At 32.9% G+C, this 27,281-nt stretch overlaps 1 protein-coding gene across 3 annotated transcripts; it reads right to left on the bottom strand.

Moving 5' to 3' along the window:
• Window positions 1-10,040: 10,040 nt before the first annotated feature.
• On the bottom strand, window positions 10,041-25,905 carry LOC128990583 (AP-1 complex subunit sigma-2-like). 3 transcript variants are annotated; one of them, XM_054413023.1, is made up of 5 exons: window positions 25,565-25,820; window positions 23,366-23,544; window positions 22,864-22,972; window positions 21,979-22,116; window positions 10,041-11,785 (listed from the first exon to the last, which is right to left on the bottom strand). In XM_054413023.1, the coding sequence occupies exons 1-5, from the start codon at window positions 25,565-25,567 to the stop codon at window positions 11,741-11,743; spliced, it is 474 nt and encodes a 157-aa protein (XP_054268998.1). In that variant the 5' UTR covers window positions 25,568-25,820; the 3' UTR covers window positions 10,041-11,740. The 3 variants fall into 3 exon arrangements, with proteins under 3 accessions (XP_054268998.1, XP_054268999.1, XP_054268996.1); XM_054413024.1 differs by lacking the exons at window positions 10,041-11,785; window positions 25,565-25,820 and adding exons at window positions 14,265-17,449; window positions 25,837-25,905; XM_054413021.1 differs by lacking the exon at window positions 10,041-11,785 and adding an exon at window positions 14,265-17,449 and having other exon boundaries at window positions 25,565-25,819.
• Between the last annotated feature and the right edge of the window lie 1,376 nt (window positions 25,906-27,281).

The following is a 27,281-nucleotide window of genomic DNA, read 5'->3' as shown; positions in this document are numbered from 1 at the left end:
GAAACCAAAACCTCGTGTATTTTTCAAATGTCGTGCATAGTTTTCAATGTCATCAGCTCGCCAAAGCTATGCTCATAAAAAAATACTACATAAAAGTTACAATATTAAAATACGGCATCTATAAACAATGTTGTTTCAGTTAATTCAGTCCATATTCTCTTTATTTTAGCCAATTTTTAATATAAGGGAATTAGCTATTACCTTAGGTTAAATGGTAGGACCAAAACCCGAGACCGACTTAATTTTTCGGTTTGAGGTCCCCAGATGCAAAACCACCCTCCGTTCAAATTCATATATAAAGGTACATATGTATCTATATACATATGCAGTGTATATATTTTATACTAGCTGTATCCCGCGGGCTTTGCCCCGTTTAACTTCTTAATGTTCAAGATTATCTCGTTCGCATGGCTCAATCACGTCCTGGTTGAAGTTTGTTCGCTACACTCACTCACCTTTAGGTTGGAGCTCGTTCGCTACGCTCACTCACCTTTAGGTTGGAGATCGTTCGCTGCGCTCACTTGCCTTCAGGTTAGCTCGTTCGCTACGCTAACTCGCCCCAGGTTGAAAGTTCGTTCGCTACGCTCACTCACCTTTTGGTTGCAAATTAGCTGTTGTCATAAATGTAAAAGAAATAATAGTGCTGCACCCTGTTGGTAATCCTTGTAACTTTAATGCTATTGAACATCATAGAACAGAACCACCTTGTTTAGTTGAAACAGCTGTTAAGATTCAATAATTCCATTTCTCATAAGGTTAACATGGGAAACTCCAGAGCCACTGGGGCGGAGCCCGAAAGGATTTTTGAAATAAGAATATGCCTATATGTTAATCGGGAATGTGAGCTATCATCATGCCAAATTTCAGCCCAATCCGACCAGTATTTTTCGCGTTCACTTGTCACTAACATACATCCATACATCCATCCATACATCCATACATCCAAACTTTCTCATTTATAATATTAGTAGGATTTAAATAGGTATGTGCCCATTAGCGTGATAACTTGAGAACAAATTATGAGATTTTAATGACATTTGGTACAAATGTTTAAACCAACGTTAATTTAAACGAGCTCGCAAATCAGAATGATCAGCCTATGGGAAAGGGGGTTTAAGGGGCTTTAATGGGGTATAAAATTGGGTTTTTTCTTATTTTTGACCCTAAAACATAAATTTCACAATTCCCTCCCACACTGTTTTGTTAAAGCTGGGTTTTCCTAGGCGTGGGAGCAGAGAGCGGAGAGAGGAATGCGGAAAGCGGAAAAGAGATTAACATGGTGTTCCGCTCCGCTTCTAGGAAAACAGTAACATTAAATTACCTAAGACAAGTGGAGCCCGCTCTCCGCGTTCCTCTCTCCCCTCTCCACTTCAGCGCCTAGGAAAACCCGGTTTTAGCTATAAAATCAACAATTCTGTACATTTAAGCGTTGTTGTAAGACTAACGGTTAGGGAGATTATTTAAACTATTGAAAATTTATGGAGAATAAACTGTTGTAGTTTGCTTGTTTATGGATATATTTTAATAAAATTTGGCAATATGTATGAATATAGTTAATTTCATACTAAGCTATCAAAATTTAAATTAACAAGCACACCTCATTAGGTTACCTTATCTGTACCAGCAAACCTAAGCATTCATTTAAATTCATCTTATTTAAATTGGAAATAAATCCGACAAGTTTAAGTGAATATTTTAGTGGTAATCTAGCCAAACAAACGTAAATTCGCTTAGTCTTCAGGTTTTTTGCGGCGGGGGTATTTAGATATACAATAAATAGCAACAGCAAGCATTAAACTTTGATTTGACGATTTAGACGTTCACATTGGTTTTAGGAACATAATTTAACACTTTTATTTAGTAAAAGTTTTATTTCTGTTGTTGCAGGTAAATGGTTAGAAAACTATTCCGTGACCTAGTACAAAATATAAAGAGGCACTGGTGCACATATGAAAATACTGTAACTATATTTAAGATTCACTTAAATTGTCTGATACTGCAAATAATAGTAAAAAACGTCGATGTATTCTAAGATCGTCCAAAAACATACAAAAACTGTCATAGATCCTTATTTATTTCCATAATCAATGACACGACTTTGAAAATACAATAATAACATCTTGAAACCCTATTTACTGGTATGGTAAAAAAGTAAACTGAAAGGTTGAAATTGTCGCCTATTGTGGCCACCCCCAGCGACTTTGTCGTCGCGACAAAGTCCGCAAAAAAAAAGTCGCCAAGTGTGGCCCTAGCCTCAGTGTTTGTCTTGTGATGCAAATAACTTATATGGCAAGGCCGCATGTCTCAGTGGTTGTCTTAGGATGCAAATAACTTATATGGCAAGGCCATGACTCAGTGTTTGTCTTTTGATGCAAATAACTTATATGGCAAGGCCATGTCTCAAGGTTTGTCTCTTGATGCAAATAACTTATATGGCAAGGTCATGACTCACTGTTTGTCTTTTGATGCAAATAACTTATATGGCAAGGCTATGACTCAGTGTTTATCTTTTGATGCAAATAACTTATATGGCAAGGCCATGTCTCAATGTTTGCCTCTTAATGCAAACTAGTGTCCCTGTTGCTCGAATTCGAGCAATTGCTAAGTATTACAGGCGTTATTTTAAAACGAATAACATCCATAATTTCTGATGACTTTAAAAGATTCGACTCAAAGATTATGGAAATACTCAAGATGTTCATAACAGATCGATATAATCAACATTTCTTGTAAATATCTTATCACTTTTCCAAAGCTGATCTTGTTTTTTAGTGTTTTCTACAAATAGCCCATTCATAGCCACATTAGTTTGTCCATAATATAACGATTATAAATTCTAAAAAAAATTTCTATTTATTTTCCTTGGTGGTGTTCTATGACTTTTCTATGTTTCCATAATTTGCAAATCGGCTCTTTCAATGATTACTACGAAATGCAGCACAGTGTTAATTCAGTTTTCTTTTTAGTATATCAATTTATCCAGGCTCTCTCGCTGTTTTCCATTGTAATATTTACGCCAACCCAAATGAAAAAGTAAACTATTCCATTTAAACCAAGTCAGGAGATGTTTGTAGCAAACTGTTAAATTAGCAATCTTGTTGACTGTTTACAATTAACATATGTTCTTCTTCTCACTTTTAATTTCTGACAACAGCTGGAGTTTCATAACCATTTTTGTTTCCCATGTTAATCTTATGGAGAAATACAAAAATTAAAAGGGCCCTAGGGCCTCACTCTCTAATTATTTGCCAAAAAAGAAAGTTTCCTGCACAACTTCACGCTACGCTCTTCCCAATGACACCAAAAACATGTCAATCGGTTTAGTAGTTTCGGAGGAGTAATTGTCACAAAAATCCTGCTTGCGTATTAAATAAGTAAATATAGATAACTTATGTGGCAAGGCCATGTCTCATTTATCCCAGTCACTTTAGGTAAGAACCTAGACATGAAAGATGTAAAGCTGATTTTTTGCATGATGATAGTATATAATAGGAAGGATGTTTTCTGAAAGTTCCCCGAATTTCCCCCCCTTGCTTCCCCTTAAAACCCCCCCTCCCCCAAAACACCAGGTTGAAAGTGTAGTGTTTTACTAAATCACCTATATCTTTTGATGTAAACGAGCTATCAGCATAATTGTTTTTTCTTTGAACTCCCCGTTAAATTTACTTTATTAATAAAATAACCTTACATGTAGCATTATCTCTATTGGGTGGGTTTATATCTGTGATATAACTAAAAATATTATTTTTTTAACATAAAATTGTAGATTAGGTCAAACCCTGGTTTTTGCAGTAGGTCGTACGTCAATGTGTTTGAAACAAAACTTTTTACCTATTTTATGAGCTTTCCAAAAATGTATAACATAACAATATATATTTTAATTTAAGTTGTTACCGAGTGAAGCTATTTAAATCCATGCTTCACTTAGCGCATCATTCCAAAATGTTCAGTAAATATTACTAAATGATTAATTTTTATTTATTTATTGCTTACACACCCTGTGTGAACGTTTAACAAGCAAAATAAGAACACTGAATTACAAAAATATTAAGAAAATAAGTACTCACAAGGATTAAAAATGAAGTAATCGGTAGTTATAAGAAAAGGCAAATATATGCTCAACAGGTTTAATTAATTAGCCTACTTTAAAAAAAACACTTAAGTAAGGCATAAACAATACAGTACATATCAACTTTCTTTTCCCTCCTCATCGTCAGTTCCTTCGTCAATAAAGGGTTAGAGTGAATTTATACAATCAATGCTTTATACAATCATTTATACAATCAATTTACTTGTACAAAGTTAAAAAAAAAAAAACAATTTAGTATTTTCTCACCACTTAAAATTTGTAGATCACTTAGCTGATTACCAATAACTTTTAAATGGAGGGAAAATCTACCTGAGTGAATGTGATATTCTGAAAGAGAATACAATCTACTACAAATAACTACTATGCATTATTTTTTTTTGAAAATACTTAATAAAGGCAGCCAAAAGCTGGCTACTAATAGAAACTTGAAAACAGAAACTTGAAAAAAGAAACTTTCACCACAAATATTTGATAAAATCACACTTTCATAATTATTTGCAAATCTACATGAATTAGGCTTTCCAATGACCCATTAATTAACAAAATCGGTCTAGTAGAAGTCCACATTTAGTTGTACAAAAATTAACGAAAATATCCCTTTCTCAGTATTTTATCATTACTATAAATTCAGAGGTTGCTTAGCCTTTTAGCAAATAACTTTTAAATGGTGAGGAAATCCACCAGAGTGGAAGGTGATATTCTGAAAGAGAATAAAATTTCCTACAAATTGGTACCATGCACTTTTTGGAAATACTCAAAATAAGTAGCCAAAAGTCGCACACAAATAAAACGTGTTAAAACACAGTTTTCAATGTATTTCTTATGGAAAACATTTTTTTATATTTTTCACCATAAATCATAACAAAAACAAACTTTCATAATTATTTGCAAATTTACATGAATTAAGCTTTCCAACGACACAATAATTAATAAAATCGGTCCAGTAGAACTCTAGATTTAGTTGTATAAATATTTTTAAAACTGAATTATACAGGGTTAGTAAAAAGTGTGGAGACCCCCTGTTATTTTTTTAACGGCCCATACTAAAAACACTAACCTGGGCACACCTTTATGGCATGTTATGAAGTACTTTTTGGGCATAACCACCACTTGATGTACATTCCCAAAATGGGGGATTTTGGGGGAAACTCAAACAACCCTTTAAAAACAACATTTTAAATGCTAAGCCCCATTGAGTAACCCCTCATTATGAAGTTCCTGATCAAAGAACACTAACAACGCAAACTAGAGGTTTCTATCTCAATCCAGTAAAAAATGGAAGCTGATTGAAATCTTTAGAAATCAGAAATAAGTTGCAATTTAATATTAAATTGGCTGCCATATTTTACTGTGTTAAGATAGAGACCTCTAGTTTGCGTTGTTAGTTTTTTTTATTATGATCTTCAAAATGAGGGGTCACTCGATGGGGCTTATCATTTAAAGTTTTTGAGTTTCCTCCAAAATCCCCTATTTTGGGTTTGGTAACCAAGTGGCTATTAGGCTTAAAAGGTACTTCATAACATGCCAAAAAGGTGTGTAGAGTTTAGTTTTCCTAGTGTGAGCCGTTACAAAATTTACAGGGGGTCTCCAGACTTGAAAAGCTCTAAGTTAAATTTAACTTCTGAGAATTTCATATGGCTGCCATTTTTTACTGTATAGAGGTAGATACCTCTAATTTGCATTGTTGGCTTTCTTTTACCAGGACCTTCGAAATGAGGGGTCACTCAATGGGGCTTGAAATTTGAAATTTTGGATTTTCCCCTAAAATCCTCCATTTTGGGGATGATCACCAAGTGGCGGTTATTCCCAAAAAGTACTTCATAACATGCCATAAAGGTGTGCCGAGTTTAGTTTTTTTTAGTATGGACCGTAAAAAAAATTAACAGGGGGTCTTCACACTTTTTTCTAACCCTGTATATAGAATAGATATTTACTGGACACGTTGGAATGGTGCGCTAAGTGCGCTTTGTGGCTGTTTGAAGCATGGATTTAAATGGCTTCATTCGGTAACAATTTAAATTAAAATATATATTGTTATACATTTTTGGAAAGCTCATCAAATAGGTAAAACGTGTTGTTACATTGACGTACTACCTACTCCAAAACCGACGTTTGGCCTAATCTACAACTTCACGTTTTAAATAAAATAACATTTATTTTGTATCACATATAGAGATACCCAATAGAGATAATGCTACGTATTTTATTAAAGTAAATTTAACGGGGAGTTCAAAGAAAAAACAATTATGCTGATAGCTCGTTTACATCAAAAGATATAGGTGATTTAGTTTTAACACTACACTTTCAACCTGGTGTTTTGGGGGAGGGGGGGTTTTAAGGGGAAGCAAGGGGGGGAAATTCGGGGAACTTTCAGAAAACACCCTTCCGATCATACACTATCACCATGCAAAAAATCAGCTTTACATCTTTCATGTCTTTGTTAACCTTGATTTTTAACTTAAGTTACTGGGCTAATTGTTTGCCTCTTGATGCAAATAACTTATATTGCAAGGCCATGTCTCAGGGTTCGTCTCTTGATGCAAATAACATATATGGCAAGGTCATGTCTCAGTGTTTGTCTCATGATGCAAATAACTTTTATGGCAAGGCCATGTCTCAGTGATTGTCTTAGGATGCAAATAACTTATATGGCAAGGCCATGTCTCAGGGTTCGTCTCTTGATGCAAATAACTTATGTGGCAAGGCCATGACTCAGTGTTTGTCTCATGATGCAAATAACTTATATTGCAAGGCCATGTCTCAGGGTTCGTCTCTTGATGCAAATAACATATATGGCAAGGTAATGTCTCAGTGTTTGTCTCATGATGCAAATAACTTATATGGCAAGGCCATGTCTCAATGTTTGTCTCTTGATGCAAATAACTTATATTGCAAGGCCATGTCTCAGGGTTCGTCTCTTGATGCAAATAACATATATGGCAAGGTCATTTCTCAGTGTTTGTCTCATGATGCAAATAACTTTTATGTCTCAGTGATTGTCTTAGGATGCAAATAACTTATATGGCAAGGCCACGACTCAGGTTTTGTCTTTTGATGCAAATAACTTATATAGCAAGGCCATGACTCAGTGTTTGTCTCATGATGCAAATAACTTTTGTGGCAAGGCCATGTCTCAGTGATTGTCTTAGGATGCAAATAACTTATATGATAAGGCCATGACTCAGTGTTTGTCTTTTGATGCAAATAATTTGTATGGCAAGGCCATGACTCAGTGTTTGTCTTTTGATGCAAATAACTTATATGGCAAGGCCATGTCTCAGGGTTCGTCTCTTGATGCAAATAACTTATGTGGCAAGGCCATGACTCAGTGTTTGTCTCTTGATGCAAATAACTTATATGGCAAGGCCATGACTAAGGTTTTGTCTTTTGATGCAAATAACTTATATGGCAAGGCCATGACACAGTGTTTGTCTCTTGATGTAAATAACATATGGCAATGGCATGTATCTTTCCGAACCGAATCCGACCCGATTTTTCTGATATCTGCACACCTCTAGTTTTTAGTTTTGTACCTGGATGATAAGCTAACGACCTATAATCTAGTCTCGAAAATATCCCGTTAGTATTTAAATCCCGCCCGATGCTTCGTGATAAAAAAATCTCAAAGTTTTGGGTCTTGTCCATCACTATAAAATACCCTGTGTCTGTGTACAAGAAGATTATCTCTGTATATACAGAGTGAATAAAAAGTCAAGACTCCCCCATCTAATATTTTTCTAAGTTAGAACACAGTTTATACTTCTTGTACACAGTCACAGGGTATTTTACTTGTAGAACTTCACATACCCGGCTATCAGTACTGTGGACCTGGAACGAATTTAAGGAAGAGATTAACAAGAGGTGATCCAGGCATAAATAAATTGGATGCTGCATGCAAAAACCACGATATACAGTAGCATACTCAACATTGAACTATATAGTAAAATATACACAGATACCCTTTTGGCGGTGGTGCAAACTTAGTGCATTTTATGATTTTGAAAATTGTTAGTGTCGCCAAAAAATGAGGGATTATGGGCTCAACTGGAGATTACTCAAGATATATTAACCTTTAAACATTACCAATTTAATTTTAAACAGTATGATTTAAATTGGCGTTCTGTTAATTAGGTTTTTTACCCGCCCTTATGACAGTGTGTATCTGGATCCGGATCCGGTATCGACATTTTCTTGGATCCGCCCAGCACTAGTTTAACTGAATCCTTTTGGATGCTCTTATCATAGTGAGTTTGTCCTGGTCAAAGAAACAACAAAATTCACAAATAAGCAGCTTTATTTTGGGTGGTTGCAATAACATTTGTATGTATACAAACATGTGGATCGACTTCCAAGGATTAACATTGATTCTGGTTACGTACAATGCACCCAAAGGCAATGGTACCGGATACTATAAATGTGCACAACAAAAGTGAGGTCACAATAGCTAAAAACCTAATTGGTAACAACGTTGTTTCCAACCATGCATTCATTACCGTAACTTGGTTACACTAAATTATTGCAATTTATTACAAATGTTTCAAACACTTTTACAGCCTAATTATTCAAGCATAGGCGGCAGTAATTTTTTCTACTTGCTTCTGTATTGATTGAGGATTGAAATTTGTGTTATATGAATTATGAAATGTAAATAGTTATTTGTGCAACTAGTGAGAAAAGTGAGCAATTGACTCACTCAAGAGAAATCCTTACTCACGAGCGGTAGGCGAGTGAGGCAATTGTACTTTGAACTCGAGTTGCACATTAAACTTTTCCTACAGTTACCATAAAACAAATAAATTGGTGAAGAAACATAACCTATTTTTACACAGAAGTGAACTTTTATTAAAATTGGTGAAGAAACAACCTATTTTTACACAGAAGTGAACTTTTAATATAACATTTAATGTGAAGTGACAAATACAACAGTACAACAGCTGACCAGCTGATTTACAGCCAGTGCTGCCAACGTATTTCGCGCGCATACGACGTTGCCTGCATGTTACGCGCTCACTATTTCGTGCCTTCACGTTGCAAATCTGGAGTGAGACAAAGTAATTAGAGTGAGACAATGTTAACATTGTCTCACTGATGAGCGAATTGGCCACTTTGCTTTCTCAAATCAGTGAGAGAACATGTACATTGTTAGGTAACTGTAGGAAAACAACTATTTTGCTTAAAGTTAAAACTATGATCACTTATTTATTATTTGTATATTTTTTATAAATTAAAGAAATCTATTTTCAGTTTTAAAATTTGTTTGGTTAATTTTTTTTGCATGGAAACTAAAAAAAAAATTGTATAATATATATATGTATTAGTTTAAAAATATCTACTCCTATTTTTATTTTCATGCATGTATAACAAATGGATTTACTTAAACATTGTTTAAATAGTAAATGTAGCTTTATTAAATCTGGTCGGATTCAAAATGTCTAAATTCAGTTTGAATACGATACAAACAAATAAAAAAAAGTTAAAAGTAGTTATTTCAATCATAAAAACACCAATAAAATTAAAACTTAATCAATTTTGAAATTCACTTTTGATGTCTAAGATTAATGAAATAAAATAAAAGGAAATATTATAATGGAAATGAAGTCCTTTAAGCAGTCACTACACTACATAACATATTAACAAAAGCAACTATTATTACCGCATTTATAATTTAATTTTAAAATTGTATATAGCTGGATATGTAATAAAAAATGAGTTTATTTAGACTGATTTATGGCCTATTCATCCATACTACTTACAGTAATTAAATGTAAATTAAAATTAGTAGTAGCAAAATTATAATTCTTATTTCATGGGAACCAGCACACCACAGGGTTAGGAACATTGGTTAACCAATCAGTTATAAGCTAAATCTGCGCAAACAATTATGATAAAGAACAATCTCACTTAAAACTATTGCACTTTGTGTTGACAAAAACAACATCTATAAGAGTAGTGGTTGTCGTATTTAGTTTATTTTACAAGTAAAACCAATTTGAAAATATTTTCACTGGAGTTGAATATTTTTCTTTCTATAATACGGTACTGTATTAACAAAACAATAGACATCAACTAGTAAGGCATACGGGTCACACAGCCAAATTGTAGAATGCATTGCACTTCAACAAGTTAGTAACATATAATATAAATTCTAAAATATTTTAAGATTCAGTACTTAATTTCACAACAGGTTTTTTTTAACTAACTAGCACATGGTATTTTTGGGAATGCACTATCTTGGAATAAAATTACAGTAGAACTCAATGATCCAAATCAATTGGGACCGTGCATTGAGATAGTAATAGTTAGGATGGTTGGATTTTTACAGATATTGGGAGGTAGTTTTCCATGTCTGATGAGATTTCATGATCGGGGAGGACATTTTTTTTCTGCAAGAAACGTTGATGATGATGTCTACTAGATCGCAGGAGATATTAAAGATTTGGGGAGACCATGATCACGGGAGACGATGATTATGTCCACAAATTCGCCAAAGATGTTCAGGATTTTGCGGCCACCATGGCTTCTGCCTTCTTTATTAACGATACTTATTACGGCAGTCACAGGTTTTTAACATTCTTTCTGTAAGGGATTGTTGTTCGGATTGCTGGAGTTCTACTGTATGAACACATTGATGCTGAGTGGCTGAGCATTTGGACAATTTCACACAGAATATTCCTAGATACAAATCCACTCAGTGTCTAAGCTCACATAAACATTTACAGAGATAATAGATATATTTTTATTTATCTACTAAAACTTTATTGCCATTGTGGAACGCTCACACAATAACGTTTACCACACAAAGCGTGCTAAAAACACGCAATACAAACTATAAAATACAACCTTTAATATTAGTGTATACTAGTACAATAATAATCAGATGAAGACAGAATCATATTTTTGTTTAGTTGTTAGAATCATTTAAATCAATCATATATTTAAGCACAATTTTGTAAAAGAATAAAATATGTGATTTTCACTTATAAAATGCCAATTAACTTGTAATAACATATTTCCTAAAACCATATATTTATAAAAAAATTGAGATAGTTTTATAATTTTTCTAAAAGTTAGCATCTTACAAAACAAATCAAACCTTAATAATTACAACCCTTGCAACTGAGAATATTTTAATTTGAACATGTGTATTATAGCTCCACTATAAGTTCAATACCTTTATACCTTTCAATATTCTTCATTTTTACATAGTAGAACTTCAAATTTAATTTTCTGTAGCCATTCGTGTATAACAATCACCAAATTAATCCATTCACTTATTATGATAGAGTAAAAAATATCTTTTTAAGCAATTTAACGCCTTAAATTTAAAATTTGGTTTTTATTTATTATGAATCAATAACTACAGAATTCGACCTGTTAGAAAGTCTACTGCTGAGAAAAAGATTGAAACAAAATACTAAAAAACTGGCTAAGCATTAATACAAGTAAACTTAAGCAATGAAAAGAATATAAAATATTATCTACCTAATGTAAACATTGTCATTGTACAAATTTTCTGATCTATTTAATTAAGTACTTGCCAAATAATATTAGGAGATCATGTAATACTAGAACGATATAAGCATCAAATTTCAACCATTAGCAGCATTCTTGGTACAGTCCAGGAATATGTTGACGCATCAATCCATCACATTAGCCAAGACCGTGATCATCAAAGAATCCTTGAGGTGTTTCCTCCTGCAACAAAATACTATTGTTTATTTGTTGACACGTAACAATTTTTCCAGACTACCTAACATGCTGTATGTGAATCAAATTTCAGCAAACTTATAAATCATGAACATGTAAGTACAGTAAACAAACCTAGAATTATTTACAAGTTTTAAACAATTACATGAATGTAATTGGAATATTTTTCACAGATAAATTTGATTTAGCTTCATGGTATTTCTTATTTAAGGCAATAACTGTATCTATCAAATACTTTACTACCTTTTGCGTTTGATAAGAAATATCATTAAAAACATTGCAATTAACAAGAAATATTTTAGCTACAAATCTATAAACTTCTGATCCCAATTTTTTTTTCCTAAGCTAAAAAAACATTTAATACCCTGACTATCTACACATTTCCCTTAAAATGTAAAAGAAAGATTTCTACGTTTTAATTTGGTTTATCATTTATTTTTGCAAGGCTTAATTTGTAAGTATTATTTTTGAGTCAACACCCTCTTATTAATTCAAATATTACTTCCCACCCATATGTGTAAAATTAAGTAAATTTGTAAACCATAAGCTAATACACGCTGTCTTCTGAGTACAGTAGAACTGTGTTTAGCTGTGTTTCAATGTTGACGTTTTTGAAAAGATTCTGTTCTCTTTCATCTATAACCAAATTGAATAGTAAAGGCACTACACAAACTACTCTTGAGGAAGCGCTAATAATGGAGAACTACGATTCTAAAACATCGACATTCAAAAACAGCTCAATGACAAGAACCAACCTAGAAGACAACGAATATATCAAACATGACTGTGAAAGTCTACTATTTCCACTATCAAATTAGCTCGAACTCATCAACATTACTACCAATTGGGGGAATGGTTTTGCTAAGCTAAGGAACCGCAACACATTGGGACCATGGGAGGGAGCCAATATGCTGCGGCCTATGTCAAGGTACCTACCTGAGGCCGATGTATTGACTCCCTCCCAGCAGCTCGGCACTTGTCCGTAACTACGAGCAATGCAACTCACTAAACATAGCTTAGTAGTCAAACTTATCGTACAGTACATCAAACAGCATGGATACTCCCCTAAGGTATTGGTAATGTAAAATGTTACTAACTAAACAGTCAATCAGCTCTGAATGATTAGAGAAGTTCATACATTGTCAGCGTTGTCAATTCAGAGTTCACTAGAGGGCTTTGTAATAATCACACTAAACACGTTACACACGTACAAATAAATTATCATACAAAGCATGTAACATTAGACATTTTCTATACAAATAAAAAAATTGAATATCTCTGCTGATCAACGTTGCAATTGACAATTTTGTGAAATTTAGATTTTTGAGGATAAATTATGTAAATGAGATCCTCTACTGAGTGGATATTTAGTTTTTTAAAAATACATAGGTTGGCAGCACTTACAAGCGATTGAATGCACAGGAAACTGGCAACATGTTGGCATTGGCAACACCAGAATGTTTTCTGCACAATTGTCACTTGCAACATTATTTGGCCGAACTATTCAATTATTTCTTTGCTTGTTTGTAAGGTTATGTGTTTTGTGTCGTTTTTTATGAAGCCCTCAACTGTACTTTAAATTGTGTCAAAACTAAACATGTCCTAAACCTTCACATAATAATCATATAGAGCTGATCGACAATATGGTGAGTAATATGAAACATTGTAGTTTCAACCCATTGAGGGAAACTTTTATTTTCTTCCGCAAAACAAAGTTATTATTAGTTGGTTATAAGTTTGATTGAAATACTTGTTCCCCATGAACTTAAAAACGGTTCTTTCAGCAAATATGGACATGTACAGAGCTAGATATTACATCAATATTTTGATGTTATGAAGTTTTATGTGTATGTAGGCCTACTTCACAATATCTCCAGGTTATTTCATTTAGTTCAAATACCTTGACCAAAATATTAAGCTCTAGCAGTATAACTAAACTTTAGAGGCAATGTAACATTAACACGGTGGTCCAATAATATAAATGAGTTGTTTGATAGCTATCTTAGCTAGAAGTTGTTCAGTTGTTTGGATTTTTCCTGAATTTTATTTTAATAATCTCTCATGAAGCTCATTGTTCAATCTAGTCTTTTGTTCATTGTTTATTAATCAGTTATTGACATTTTTTAGGCTATTTTAAAAGGCATAAACATTAGTTGCATTGGGACTACAGACCTAAAACCTCATACAGTACATGTTGGGTTGATATAAATCATGGTATATTTTTATAAAACAAAATGAACAATGGATTTAAGTGAATTCACTAGTGACTCTTTAAACCGGTTTGTTCTTACCCTAACAGTCTACTCTGTAGCTTTTACCTGACAAATTACTGTGAAAAAAATATCCTACCGGTCTAAAACCTTATCCAGAAAATAGCATAATTATTTTAATAACATATTTTTAAGCTGGGTCAATGAACCTGAGATATTGAGGGATTGGAAAAATGATTTAAATAAAGATCTTCCCCAAAAATTGTTCTTTTATTGTATACAAATACAATATCACAAAAATAACAATAATAAAAATTTAAGTATAAAACAAATAAAATAAAACAATCTACTTCTAAGGAATGATGAGTATATTCTATATTGTAGATTTACATTAGTAAATACCTAGTTTATATTAATCTTAAACAAACCAAAAATATAAGTACTGTATGTAACAGATATTGTTTTACCTTGTTTAAAATTACAAGATGACATTGAAAGGAAGTATACCATCTTTAAATGTTGGCAGTTTAAATTTCCTTAGCAAACCACAACATTTAAATTATTGTCGGACCTCCCAACTGATGATTTATAAAGATTTTTTCAATTAGCCAATTCAGTTTGAACATATTTTTTAACTTGAAAAAATATGTTTAGCTATGTTAAGCATCAAAATCCAAATTGGGAACTACTTCTACACAGAAAATTTACCCTAACTCACAAACTAATTAATTTTTTGTCATACTGCAGCAAAAACAGCCGTTTTTAATGCATGTGTTGCGGGTCTAAAGTAGCACTTTTACTCACTAGGGAGTAGGGAGCTGTTGAAAACCGTTGTAAATTTCGATTTTGGTAATCGTATCGATTGAAATTATTTATCGATTAATTTATTACGTAAGGAGGTTAGCCTATTGTTGTCGATTGCTCGACATATTATGGTATAATGTACTGTAACACAATCGTAATAGACGAAATGATTGTATCACTTATTAAACAGCTTCTTATTTGCATTAGCAGAATTGAAAACAAGCTGGAAGTCGTTTTGAGAGGTTATCTTTACATAAAAATTATTTTGTTTTCTAGCTTTGTTTGTTAATTAATGATGCAATATGACAAAAAATATAGTTCACCACACGGGCAAAAAGTGACTTTTTAACCCTTGCTCATTTTCCGACCTCGGCTTCGCCTAGATCGTAAAACTCAACCTCGGGTCAAAAAGAGTCACTTTAAGCCCTAGTTATGAAATATACTATTCTATGATGAAAATCACTTTAAATTCTCTTCAGTAAATAAAATTAGATTTAAAAACTGGCAAACCAAATAAATTAACTAAGAGTAAAATATAAGCACCATAACAAATTTTAATTAAACCATCCAATCACACTAATTCATTATATTTCAAAATGTTATCAAAATACTAATTCAACATAAGTATGTTTAAACACAGCAACTTTTTTTAAAATACAGTTTTAAAACATTGACGTTAAGTTCTTCTGACTTTTTAATAATAATTGACAGCTTGGTATCTTTCACAGATACTGTTTACAGTTGTTTACTTTACACAATGTTCAATATATTTTTGTAATTACAGCTAATAGTCAAAAGAAATGCTACAACAGTTACGTTATGGAAATGAAAATATAAATTACAGAGCACACAATCCAAGAAATGTTTTTAAATTATAACAATTTTTGCATATTTAAATTTAATGCACATTGTGAAATACATATTTGTTTTACATTTTATGTACTGCACCTAGTATGCTTCTGGCAAACTAAGCAATTCAAAATACACTGAGAAATTTTCATGGTGAAATTTAACAAGTAGAATGTTTTTATGAAAAGGATAATAGATATGCTAAAGGTTCAAAATCTGCTATGGAGACACCAACTATTTATAAAATGGAAAACATCTAAAGGAAGATCCCTAAGTCACAAGATATATGCGTTAAATTTCCAAAAATTGTAATTAAGTTTACTGTAAAGATCTGTGACCAGCACTTCTAATCCCAACATAACAATTTTGATATTCCTTAACCCATATTGTTACAAAAACTTTAAATTGTATTGATTTATTTTTCCGATTCAACACCGCATTAATTTACTACAATACAAGTATGTGTTAGAAAATACAATTGGTACATTTCACAACATACCATGAAAAGTTGAATTGGGAATTTTTTTGTTAAAAAAAATTTACCATACAAATTCAGACTAGCTACGACATTGACTATAAGTATTTGAATGTGTAAACAGATTGTTCGTTAGGCTCTGTTGTTCGTCTTGAATCAAGAGTACGAAAATGGATTTAAATGCAAGGTACACTGTCACAACATTAAAATGTTTTTATTTCCTTGTAACTCGTATTAAACTTTGCAGCTAATTTTTCATCTTACACATTTCATTTTAAGAGTTTTTAAAAGTAAAAGGTGATACAAACATAAAGTAGGTAGTTTTAAAAAGTGAGTCCCTGTCAGCAACTTACACTTATCTGAACTAATAGCCTATCCTTCTCGATTGTTTGACAATAAAATTTTAATCATACCCTGGAAGATTAAGTCTTTTTGCTCAAAATAAAAGTGAAATTGGAAAAGTTACACGATTTTAATAACCTATATGAAACAACTAAAGTTGACATCAGCACCTTCTTAGCAATCAGCGATGGGAAATGTAAAGAATCAATTGTGAACGACCCATTCAGATGATGATTTTTAGGTTATATAACACTATTATTACTAAAGTGCAATTTCAAACACAGGATTGTGAATTCAACGGTTACAAGAAATCATGTTAGAGATTAAGTCCCCTCTTAGAATCTCTAATATATCGACAATTTAGCTCCCAATTAACATAACCACCTCAACAAACAAGACCAAATTGTGTCAAGGTTGAAAAACCTTTGAATTTAAATACTGACGTAGATATTAAATTTATATGGACTAGCAATAGCCAACATTTTACTCAAAAAGAACAAAGTTTATGCAAAAAAAAAAATGGTTATTCTCGACAAATCGCAAGTTAGCTCAGCCCCTCATAGTGTCATAGCACTGCTGTTAAAATTTCTCTTTTAAGTTTTTGTACTATATTTGATGTGACATAGAGGATGCCATAGTTTATAATAAGTTATTGTTTCAACTCCGCTAGGTAAAAAAGTTTGCGTACTTGACGGAGATCAGTACTGTGTCAGCGGCTCAATAAAACTACTTTTACATTCTAAAGCTGGATTCAGCTACACAAGAATGGGATGAATAAAACAATAGTCGTAGAACTCAACTACTAGAAAGTATACAAAAGTCAATGCCGCAGCCCTAGCTCATACTACATGGTTAGTTCTACAAGTACAATACACAGGTTGTGCGGTTGTGGATGTGTCGGGTGAGAAGCACTAGTCTACGTGTCGTCTACAGCAACCCGATCTCTCTCAGCGCTCCTTCCACAGCTTCGTCCTGCAAACAGTGATACACTCACACCCCCATGCACCAAGCTTGCTACCTGCTATGGTGGCTCATCGCAAAGCAGGATAAACACGATATTGTGCTTTGAAAAACTTCAACGCAAAGCTCGGTTTACGCTACAACTGTGCGATTTTGTTAAAACAACTTTTAGAAGTTGTGTGACAGGACATTTAGTAAATGAAAAAGTCTGATTAGGCCACGAAGATATTACAACCTTGTTTCTGATACTAAGTTGAAGGAATTTGTAATAAAGATACACTACTTTTCAGTAGGCCTATTTAAAATGTTTTGAGAATTTGCAATCCAGTAGCATCTTTTTAGTGGCAGATAGAAAAAGGGTGACTGGTGAGATGTCAGCTGGCGGGTAACGATGATAATATCTCCGCAATTGGGGGGAGGTGTCCACGATTTCACTGCTATTGTAATGAGATTTAGAAGTCTAGAGACGTAGGGAGACAATGCAAATGAAAATCCCGTCTTGTTCATGTCCCAAAAAACAGGAGGGGAATAAAAATTCCACCCCATCCTGAAGTCAAAGTACAATGCTGTCCATATCTACCTAGGCTATTCTACTTGACCAGATTATTTGCTTTGACTGGACTGAAATATTTGTTGTTTTGAAATTTGAATTTCAGAACCAACTGTGGAGTAAAATTTGTTAAAATCAGATAGGTAATATAACACAGATTAAACAAAGTTGTAACATAAAGTAGGGACTTCTTGTATTCCAAAAACAAAATTCAACTAAAATACACAGTCATGGTGTTTTATTACAGAAACAAACGTTTTTAGTGCCTTTTGTTTCACAGAAAACCTCTACATGCAGTTTGCAACACAAAACCTTTTATCAGTATCAGGCCTCTACAGTAAACGTAGCATTAAAAAGAGTGAGTACTACATCACAGAGCGAGACTAACTTGAAGATTGTGTTTAATCAATAAAATAACTTTACACACATCATTTAATCAATTAAATAAGTGATCAAATATGCTTGTATTATTTTAACTGAATCAATAGATTAACTATAGGTAGGCCTAAACAACAAAACAAACAAAACGGAATTCCTTGAACAATATCCGGCCGCTCCAGAAAGATATCTTGATTTGAGTCCATTAACAAGTTTAAGAAGATTTAGGCCTACTGTGGCTACCGATATCTATTTCAAAGATATTTTATTTTAGTACATAAGTTAATTTGTTATAGAAATAAAATTAATTACTTTTGTGTCAACCTGTAAAATAAAATTAACTGTAACGTGACAACTTCAGTGGTTAGTGTCACTTTACAACAAGAGTTATATTTCACAGTAAATTTGTAATTCTATCTGACGACGTGGTTGACGTTGATAAAATCTATGGATTCTGACAGCGTTTGAATGTATTCAACACAGAGTTAACATCAGAAACTTATGGACCACTAATTGATTTTAACATATTATTTACCCAAAAACTGCTAATATATTTTTTTTATACAGACTTGAGTGATGGTACGTGCAGTTGAATATGCACAGATCTGCCGTACTAGAGGAATGATTTTTATCTAAAAAGCATGCTAGAACATATCTATACCTACATCACTATTGAAGTTAGTTAATTCCTTCCATATAAAAAGAACAGTTTAAGTTCAATGCCTTATGTTATTATAAAATAAGATTTCTTAGCCAAGACCACGAATAAAACCTCTAATGATCAAGGAGAGATTAAAAATACTGAGATTTTCTAGGTAAGTATTATAAAAACAAAACAGTCATCGACCCAAAAAGGTATTACAGAAAAAAACATTTATAGTTTTTAACATTTATGGTATGGAAACAAAAAAATCAGGTAATGTGATTCAAACTACGTTATTGAAACATTATTTAGTTTTCATTGCATTTTGTACTAAACAGTAAAAATACATTTCGTAGGGTAATCAATATAGTTACTGTATGTTTAACTGTATGAATTTCTACCACAAGATGCAGTCTGATATTTTACCATCAAAACATGTAGCATGCATCATTCCAGTCATGCATTGCAACAATATTGTTTCAAAGAATATTTTATTTTTATATTTAAAGGAGATGTAAACAACTGTAATTAGTTTCAGGCCTATTTTATGTTTTCAACAAAATAAAAACAAAGCAAAATCTTGTCAAGTTTCCTTGCTTCAAAGAGTTTCTAGGTAATAATAAAATTAATCAAAACTTCCTTGCATCCGTCATATTGGAGTTTTTTTTAATAAAAGGTTCTATCCAGTTCACAATTTAGTTCTACTACGGAATCTCATCTTGTCTTGTTTCTGAGCCATTTCCGTGTTCTCAAAATTGCAAATTCTTTAATTTTCTTAAGACCAATACTAACAAAGTATTGTAGTAGGCTTATTCAAAAAATTATTTATAAACTATTTAATGTACACCTTAGGTTTTGTACATCATTTTAAATGAATTATGACTTTAAGGATGCTGACAGAACCCCCTAATGTCTTATTTTATTTTACTATACCTTAGCATTTTTAAAAGAATCACCTTCCTACCATATTAAAAACATAACTAAAGTGTAACTTTAGTGTGCAGTTACTAACCACTACCAAAAACTACGAATTTAAACTGAAGGTAATAAATAAATATACTCTGAAATTTTGTAACTCTTTAATAATAAATATCCTTCACAATACTTGAATTACATTATAATACTACAGTATACGGAATGGCAATACTAGTGTTTGTTAAAATACAATACCAATAATGACGAGTCCTACAACCCCTGGATACTAATTGAATGATTACAATATCCTTCAATTCATGTTTCATACTCCATTTAACAAGTCTTGAGAAGTAAGCAAACTATAAGGATAAATATTTTCCTGACTGATGATGGATTGAGTTTTACTTTTTACAGAGAAATCCTTCAACAATTTGGTACAAACTTCTACCCGTCCCCCAACCCTACCAATGTTTAAATTGTTATCACAATCTTCAAAAACAAAATAATCTTAAAACAAAAATTGTATTTACAAACATGATTAACTTGTTTATTTATTTCACATTCAAAAAGTATTCCCTTAAAATAGATAGGCAAGACATTTGTATCACTTTATGTTATTGTTAGATCAAGGAACATGTTTGCTTCGGTTATATTTTTATAACTAAGTCAGTTTGCTTTAAAAAGCCTTGATGTAACACTGAATACATTTTTGGGCAAAGATATAATATAATGTTAAGTTCAAACTAACATTCTCATCATTAATGTAAGTAGGCCTATATCGAGAAGAATTTAGGTGGATTCTAAAGGAGAAAATTAAAGATTCTGTGCTTTGCAATTTAAGCTTGTTTTTTGTAGTTTGCATCCTTATGAAACTCTTGAGATATTTTAGGCCTACACTTTATTGTTCTTAGAATAATATAGATAAAAACATTGGACTGTTGTAATATTTCAACTTAATCTTCAATTCTCGTTTTAAGTTCCTGACATTAACAAATAAAGCAATAGTCAGCGGAAGGAACTGAAACCCTAATGTAAAAGTGAAGTTTGAGAACAGTTTAATTACTGTAGTTATAAAAATCGGAAAATAGTGGTGAAAAACAGTATATTATCATAAGTTTTATATGAGATCTGCTATGATGTTGACTATTTAATTCTTCTCAACAATCATTTAAGACTAGAAAAGTAAATGCATGAAAATACCGAATCATTAAATAGGGATTTATTATAGTAGCTTTTTACATGGTAATGCTACTGTACTTTTTGTGAAATGCTTAACTGATAAAATATAACATGTTTTACAATTTGGATAAAGAAACTTATGTTACACATTAACCAAGGACAATTTTGTCACGAGACAAAAGTGAACTACTATTTTTTATAGCAGGCCTAATATAAACGTTAGTAATAGTAAATAGTAATAGTATTAGTATTCAGCTATACTTTCCACATTAAACTGCAAATTGCTTTTAAAACTATGTTGTTAGTTTTGACCAAACGATTTACATTAATTTAAAATCACAACCATAACTTTATAACTAAAACCTTTGGTAAAATTATCAATGTAATACTAGTAAACAAAATTGTTTGATAAGGTAACTCAAGACCAAATGTATTTATGGTTGTAAATGATAAAAGTACAGTGATGCTTTGAAAATTCATAATAAAATGTGTTAAAAAAACCACCAAACGATGTACAGAATCAGTTAGGACATAACATTTCTCTTATATGGATGACACTAAAATAAACTTGATCTTTTATTTTACAATCCAATATGACGTTTGCAAGTAAACCAAGTAACTGACAGTGATGTATACAACTACAACCTGTAATCGACTCTTTAATAGTCCAATCCTAAACTGTATACACTAACAAAATACCTCCTAATGGCAAATCAAAACAAACCTACTCTATCACAACGCAATAGGAATAAAGAATAGATGTAGGCCTAGGCCTAAACTAAGACAAAGTAAAATATTCGGACTAGCAAGGCACAACAGTCTACGTCAAATAGCAACGTTTGTCTACAGTTCGTACGGACTATCGCCATCATTTACCTCTTGTTGAAGGTCCTGTGCTGCGATGGCTTTCAGCACATTCTTCTTTGATGTCTCCTGTATTTCCCCTCCCAGCAACAGTTCATCAAGGATGAAGTAAGCTTTCTCAAAGTTGAAGATGATGTCCAGTTCGCATACCTATGACAAAAGTTCATAAAACGGTTGTATAGACTTACTTTTTAGCAAGAGTTAGTCATTTGATTTGTTTGTAAAAGTAGGCAGAAGCCTACATAAAAGATAACTCTACTGATTCAGAATGCCTTCTTTCCTAAACCTCTTTGCTAACTATAGAGTCGGCAGCATAAAACTTATTTTTTCAGATGGGCAGAGTTCATTGACCTGCTATTCTGTAGCCATTAGATCAACAAACTAAATGTTATCCATCAAACTAATCCAATTCTTAACTTATATTTACTGATTACCTAGAAACTTTAAACTTAACTACTAAACTTTACTCAACTAAATTTATACACACGCTTCCACACTAAAACTTCTTACTACACAAGAAATCTCAATCCTCAATCCAAATTTTGCGTCAGGGATTGCCTATTAAAATATAGGATTTTTAGAAAAGCAGAGGTGGATCGCCATTCCTACATCGGCACACTACACCACTACAAGGTACTAAGATTTTCAAAGTTTGGGTTAGAAAGCCTAATAGGGGACAAGTTAAAAAAAAAATTAGACTCATTTCAAGCGGACGGTAAATGTTTTATGAGAGAAAAATGTGCTTGAATTGATTATTGGGAGTAGGCTATTTTATGTTAACATTATTTGAAGACCCACTTTTAATAGTAGCCTACAACTTTTTTATAATCGGCAAAGGCTGAAACCATAAAAATATACTTTAGAGTTTAAAATTAAAGGCTACTATAATTAACTTACACTTCCAAAGTATTTGTCCAGAAGTTCCACGTAACGGTGAATGATTTCCAACGTTAAGAGTTCATTGTCGTTTTGCTCGATGGCACAGCAGAAATACAAACTAGCATATCTGAAAAGAACAAGAACTAATTTTAGAGTAGGTATCTAATACACATCTGCTAAGATCAAAATAAAGTATTGTTATCTAGGCTGTTCTGTATAAGTTTTCTTTATCTTCAATTACAATGGGAACTTTCTAAACCATCTCAGTGATTCTTGTAAAATTTATTTATTTCTTTTCTAATAAAAAACTTCATTTTATCATCTATTTGGTGTAAAACTAGTATTTCTTTTTGTCCTAGGATCGTTTTATCACATTACTTCAGGCTGGACCTAGGGGTTGCGGCATTATTACTTGGATAAAATCCATTAGTGATTTGGCGGGATTTGAAGCTCAGTAAGCCCTATAACATTCAGCTCCCTAGCAACCCTTCTATGAGGTTCCCAGGATCCTCTTACATACCTCTTATAAACTACTTTCACGTCCTTCCATTCTAGAAAGCTGCACATTTTAGGCTTTCGAGCAAGAATTGTAGTTATGAGTTCTCTTGTTATTTTCTTTTTCAGTTTGTCTGGATGAGCGACATACCATTTCTGCAGACGGAGCTTTCCTTGTCTACTGAAGAGAAGCATAAACTGCATCTGCAATGGCAATAAAGTTTCTTAAAGATAAAGGGCAGTTGTTTTATAACACTAGGCTACAATAATAGGCTAACTACTTTCAATTTAAATACTCTCATATTTTGGTTCAATAACCAGATGTTTTAGCCTACTAATGGTTGGTTTAAGAACTACGGCACCAAGAAAAATAACTTGAGTGTAAGAAATCTGTTGCTGAGGCTGTGAGGAAGTTTTGAATTACAAGTTTTGAATCAACACTTTATCATCAGCAACGAGGGTAGCTTACAGATGAAAAATTGACTTAACTCTAGCAGTGGCCAATGTTAGAAGTGTGGAATCACCAAACCTTTGGCGATTTTGCAGACCTTTTATTGAAAATTTGTAAAAATTATATATAGGGAATATAGGGAATAGGCCTACCGGTACACGCTATTAGCATAGGTCGTATGGTAAGACCTGAACCCGAGACCGATCTACTTTTTTCAATTTGATGTCCCCAGATGCCAAAAACACCGTCCCGTCCGTAGATTTAAATATCATATATAAATATCATATATGTCCGTAAACGCAATAGCTTGAGTAATTTTTGTCCAATTTTGATGAAATTTGGCTTAAAGGTGAAGGGCGGGATAAACTTGAATGAGTTCGCGAACCACCATCATGAACGGACCTTGGGAACAAGGTTTTATGGGGTAAAAAAGGGGTTTTGTCATATTTCTTTCTAGACCATTTTAATTAGCTTAAAAACAAATAATTAAGTAGGCCTATAAGGTATTAAAGTGGTTTTTATTAACTTAGTTACGGAGAAAATTCAAAGAAGTGTAAATTAAAATTCCCATATTATTCTTATAGAAAATATTGTTAACTTAGGCTAACTTAACTGTTGGAATTTGCTTGTGTATGGATATATTTTGATCAAACTTGGCCAATTTGTTTTATACTAAGCTATTAATATTTTAGGCTACTAAAAACACACTTTATTAGCCTCCTTAAAGTAACAAATCTGGGTACTCGTTAAATCTAATGTTATTTAACTTAAATAGATATAAGTTAAACAAAAAGTGGCAAAACATTGAAATAAAATGGCAGTCCAAGAGGCTAACTTAGCATCCCAACACAAATCACGTCATTTTCGGCTCGAAGTGGGACGCTAGCCTCTTGGACGCCAGCGTCCTAGTATAATCCCAGCCTTGGACACGAGATCACTGGTCTCAAATCTTTCCCACGAGAACAGTCGTTTCAATACCACCCACTTCCTGCCGACCTAGTTCGGTTAAACCGATGTGATGATAAAAATTGTCCGGTTAAAGAGATGTCATTTCCGGCGAGTGTAGTCCAGTTAAAAGGTGCCCGGATAAGAGGGAGCCTACTGTACTGGATAATAATTATTGTACTAGGCCTAGGGTCTTCTTATCAAGGTTCTACTGTAGCCTATAATGTTTAGGCCTAATAGTAAATGTAGGACATAAACTTAAGTGCAACCTTTTTCTTGATTTTCAGGGTAAAATAGGCAAAAGTGCCAAAGGTAAAAAGTGCTTAAAATAGCCTAGTCTAGTTTTGGTAGATAAGGTAAACAAATTCAATATAACATAAGTAGGCCTAGTATAATTCATGAATTCATTAAGAGGTTCATTGACCATAATGAGAAATCATCTAACTTATACGGCAAACATCAAAATTAATCAGTCTTATCTAGCTGTATAATCCTTCAATATTTTAAGTGTACATTTTTTTCTGTGTCATTGGCAACCTTATTTTTAAAGGCAGATGTATTTATTTTTATAAATAAATTCTTTTCTCTCAACCCCGTTAAAACAGGTACTTGTTTATTTATTTATTTATACCAACGGTCAAACCAATACATAAATATGACAAAACTTATATAAGACTAAAAAAAAAAATAGACATTTTTGATGAAATTTTGAAACTTGAATACTTGTTGTCTTAATCTTTGACCGAAGTATATCGGATAGATTGCGTCGTTATACTAATATTTACAAAATTAGGTAGGCCTATTATAGTTCTTTTTAACTTAACTTACCATTTTGATGAGGTGGTCTAATAAATATGAGCTAAATTAGGCCTAGAGTGATTAAGCTGGCCAACAACAATAACAACAAACTAACTGGTGGACTTAGGCTACACGAAATATTTGTAAGACTATAATTTAGTGTCATCAACTAAACTAAATTCCATAATCTGAGACTTGGTTCAACAAAGTCTATGAAAACTGTTTGTCTTTTTACTAGATTAGATACTTTGGAACAGCCATTTTTATCTAGAGTTTTTTATTTTGACAGGACACTAACTTACTTTGAAGAATGAAGATTGTGATTGTGTGTGGTGTGGAGTGGAGTGGAGTGGAAAGTGGAGAGTGGCGTGGCAGTGCCGCACTGGCAGTACGAGTACAGTGGCAGTGGAGTGGATTGGCGATGAGAAAAAAATTTTAAAAACAAAGAACTTGATGTTCTTTTAAGCCCAAAAGTTTCAAACCATGCAGCCTTAAAGCTCAGTAAGTACAGAGTGCCTAGTTTCAATCAGTCGCTGAAGAGCGTGCGCGCGAGTTAGCGGAGTGGGAGAGGTTTCATTCGGTGGGGCACACGGAAGATTTCTCAGGTGCTGTTTGACGTCACTAACTGCTGCGTCTGAAGAAACATACAATTTTATAATTTTTCTATTATTAGGGTAAATTAAACTGTCATAACCTAACCAAACTAACCAAACGTGCTGATAATGAAAAAATCGAATGAAGGTTTACTAATCTAAAAAATAGTTTTGTTGATAAAATAAAATTATAAATGCCTAAATTTAGTTTTACAATTTTTTAATTATAAAATTAAACTGTCATAACCTAACCAAACCAACCAAACTTGCTGATATGAAAAAAAAAATTGATAAAAAGTTAGTGCTACCAGCGGGATTCGAACCCGGTACAATCGGATTATCAGCCCGACACGCTATCCACTACACCACCGAGGCCGATGGCTCAAATCCGTATCGTTGCGGTAATTGTGTTCCCTCAAAGTGAAGTCAGCAGTTAGTGACGTCAAACGGCACCTGAGAAATCTTCCGTGTGCCGTTTTGGGTTTCATGTGGTGGGGGGAAAGACGCTATTGTTAGTACTTAGTAGTCACCATGCCGTAAACTGGCGAGCATCGTGGTTTTGTAGTCGAAACGTTCTTTAAAAATAAGGATAGTGTGGTGGCGACCCAGCCTGAATTTCGTAGACGGTTTGATTTGAATTGTCATGATAGTGTTCCCGATGCTAAAACCTTAAGGAAATGGATTACATTACAAGTGTACGGGCGACCGAATCTGCAACTGAGGTTTACAAAGTTCGACCAAGGACCTTGGAAGCCCTTAAGGAAGCAATAAATACTCTCGCCGCAGCAAACATGCAGACTAAGCATATTTCCATTTACCTGGCTGGATTTCTACCAAAATATTCCCTGACAATTTTTAAATTTATTTATAACGGTATTAAACTACACAATAACCTATCCCGGTCCCTGAAGTTGGAATTAAACCATTCAAAGTTTAGAAAACGTTTGAAAGATTATCTCATTAGATTCTCATGTTACAGCGTCATGGAGTTTTTTTTCAACCTGTAATAGAGGATGATATAAGCTCCATTAAATGGAGCAAATTTTGCTTTTGTAAAATAAATAAAATAGATAAAATAAATAAAATAGATAAATAAAATATATAAATAGATAAATAGATAGATAAATGTAATAAATAAAATAGATGGTAAGCTT

The sequence above is a fragment of the Macrosteles quadrilineatus genome, unplaced genomic scaffold (genome assembly GCF_028750875.1).
Source record: "Macrosteles quadrilineatus isolate MER2022 unplaced genomic scaffold, UCM_ALF_1.0 Scaffold_3__2_contigs__length_128488019, whole genome shotgun sequence".
NCBI lineage: Eukaryota > Metazoa > Arthropoda > Insecta > Hemiptera > Cicadellidae > Macrosteles > Macrosteles quadrilineatus.
The sequence above is the reverse complement of the archived record's forward strand: the minus strand, read 5'-3'. Positions and strand labels throughout refer to the sequence as shown.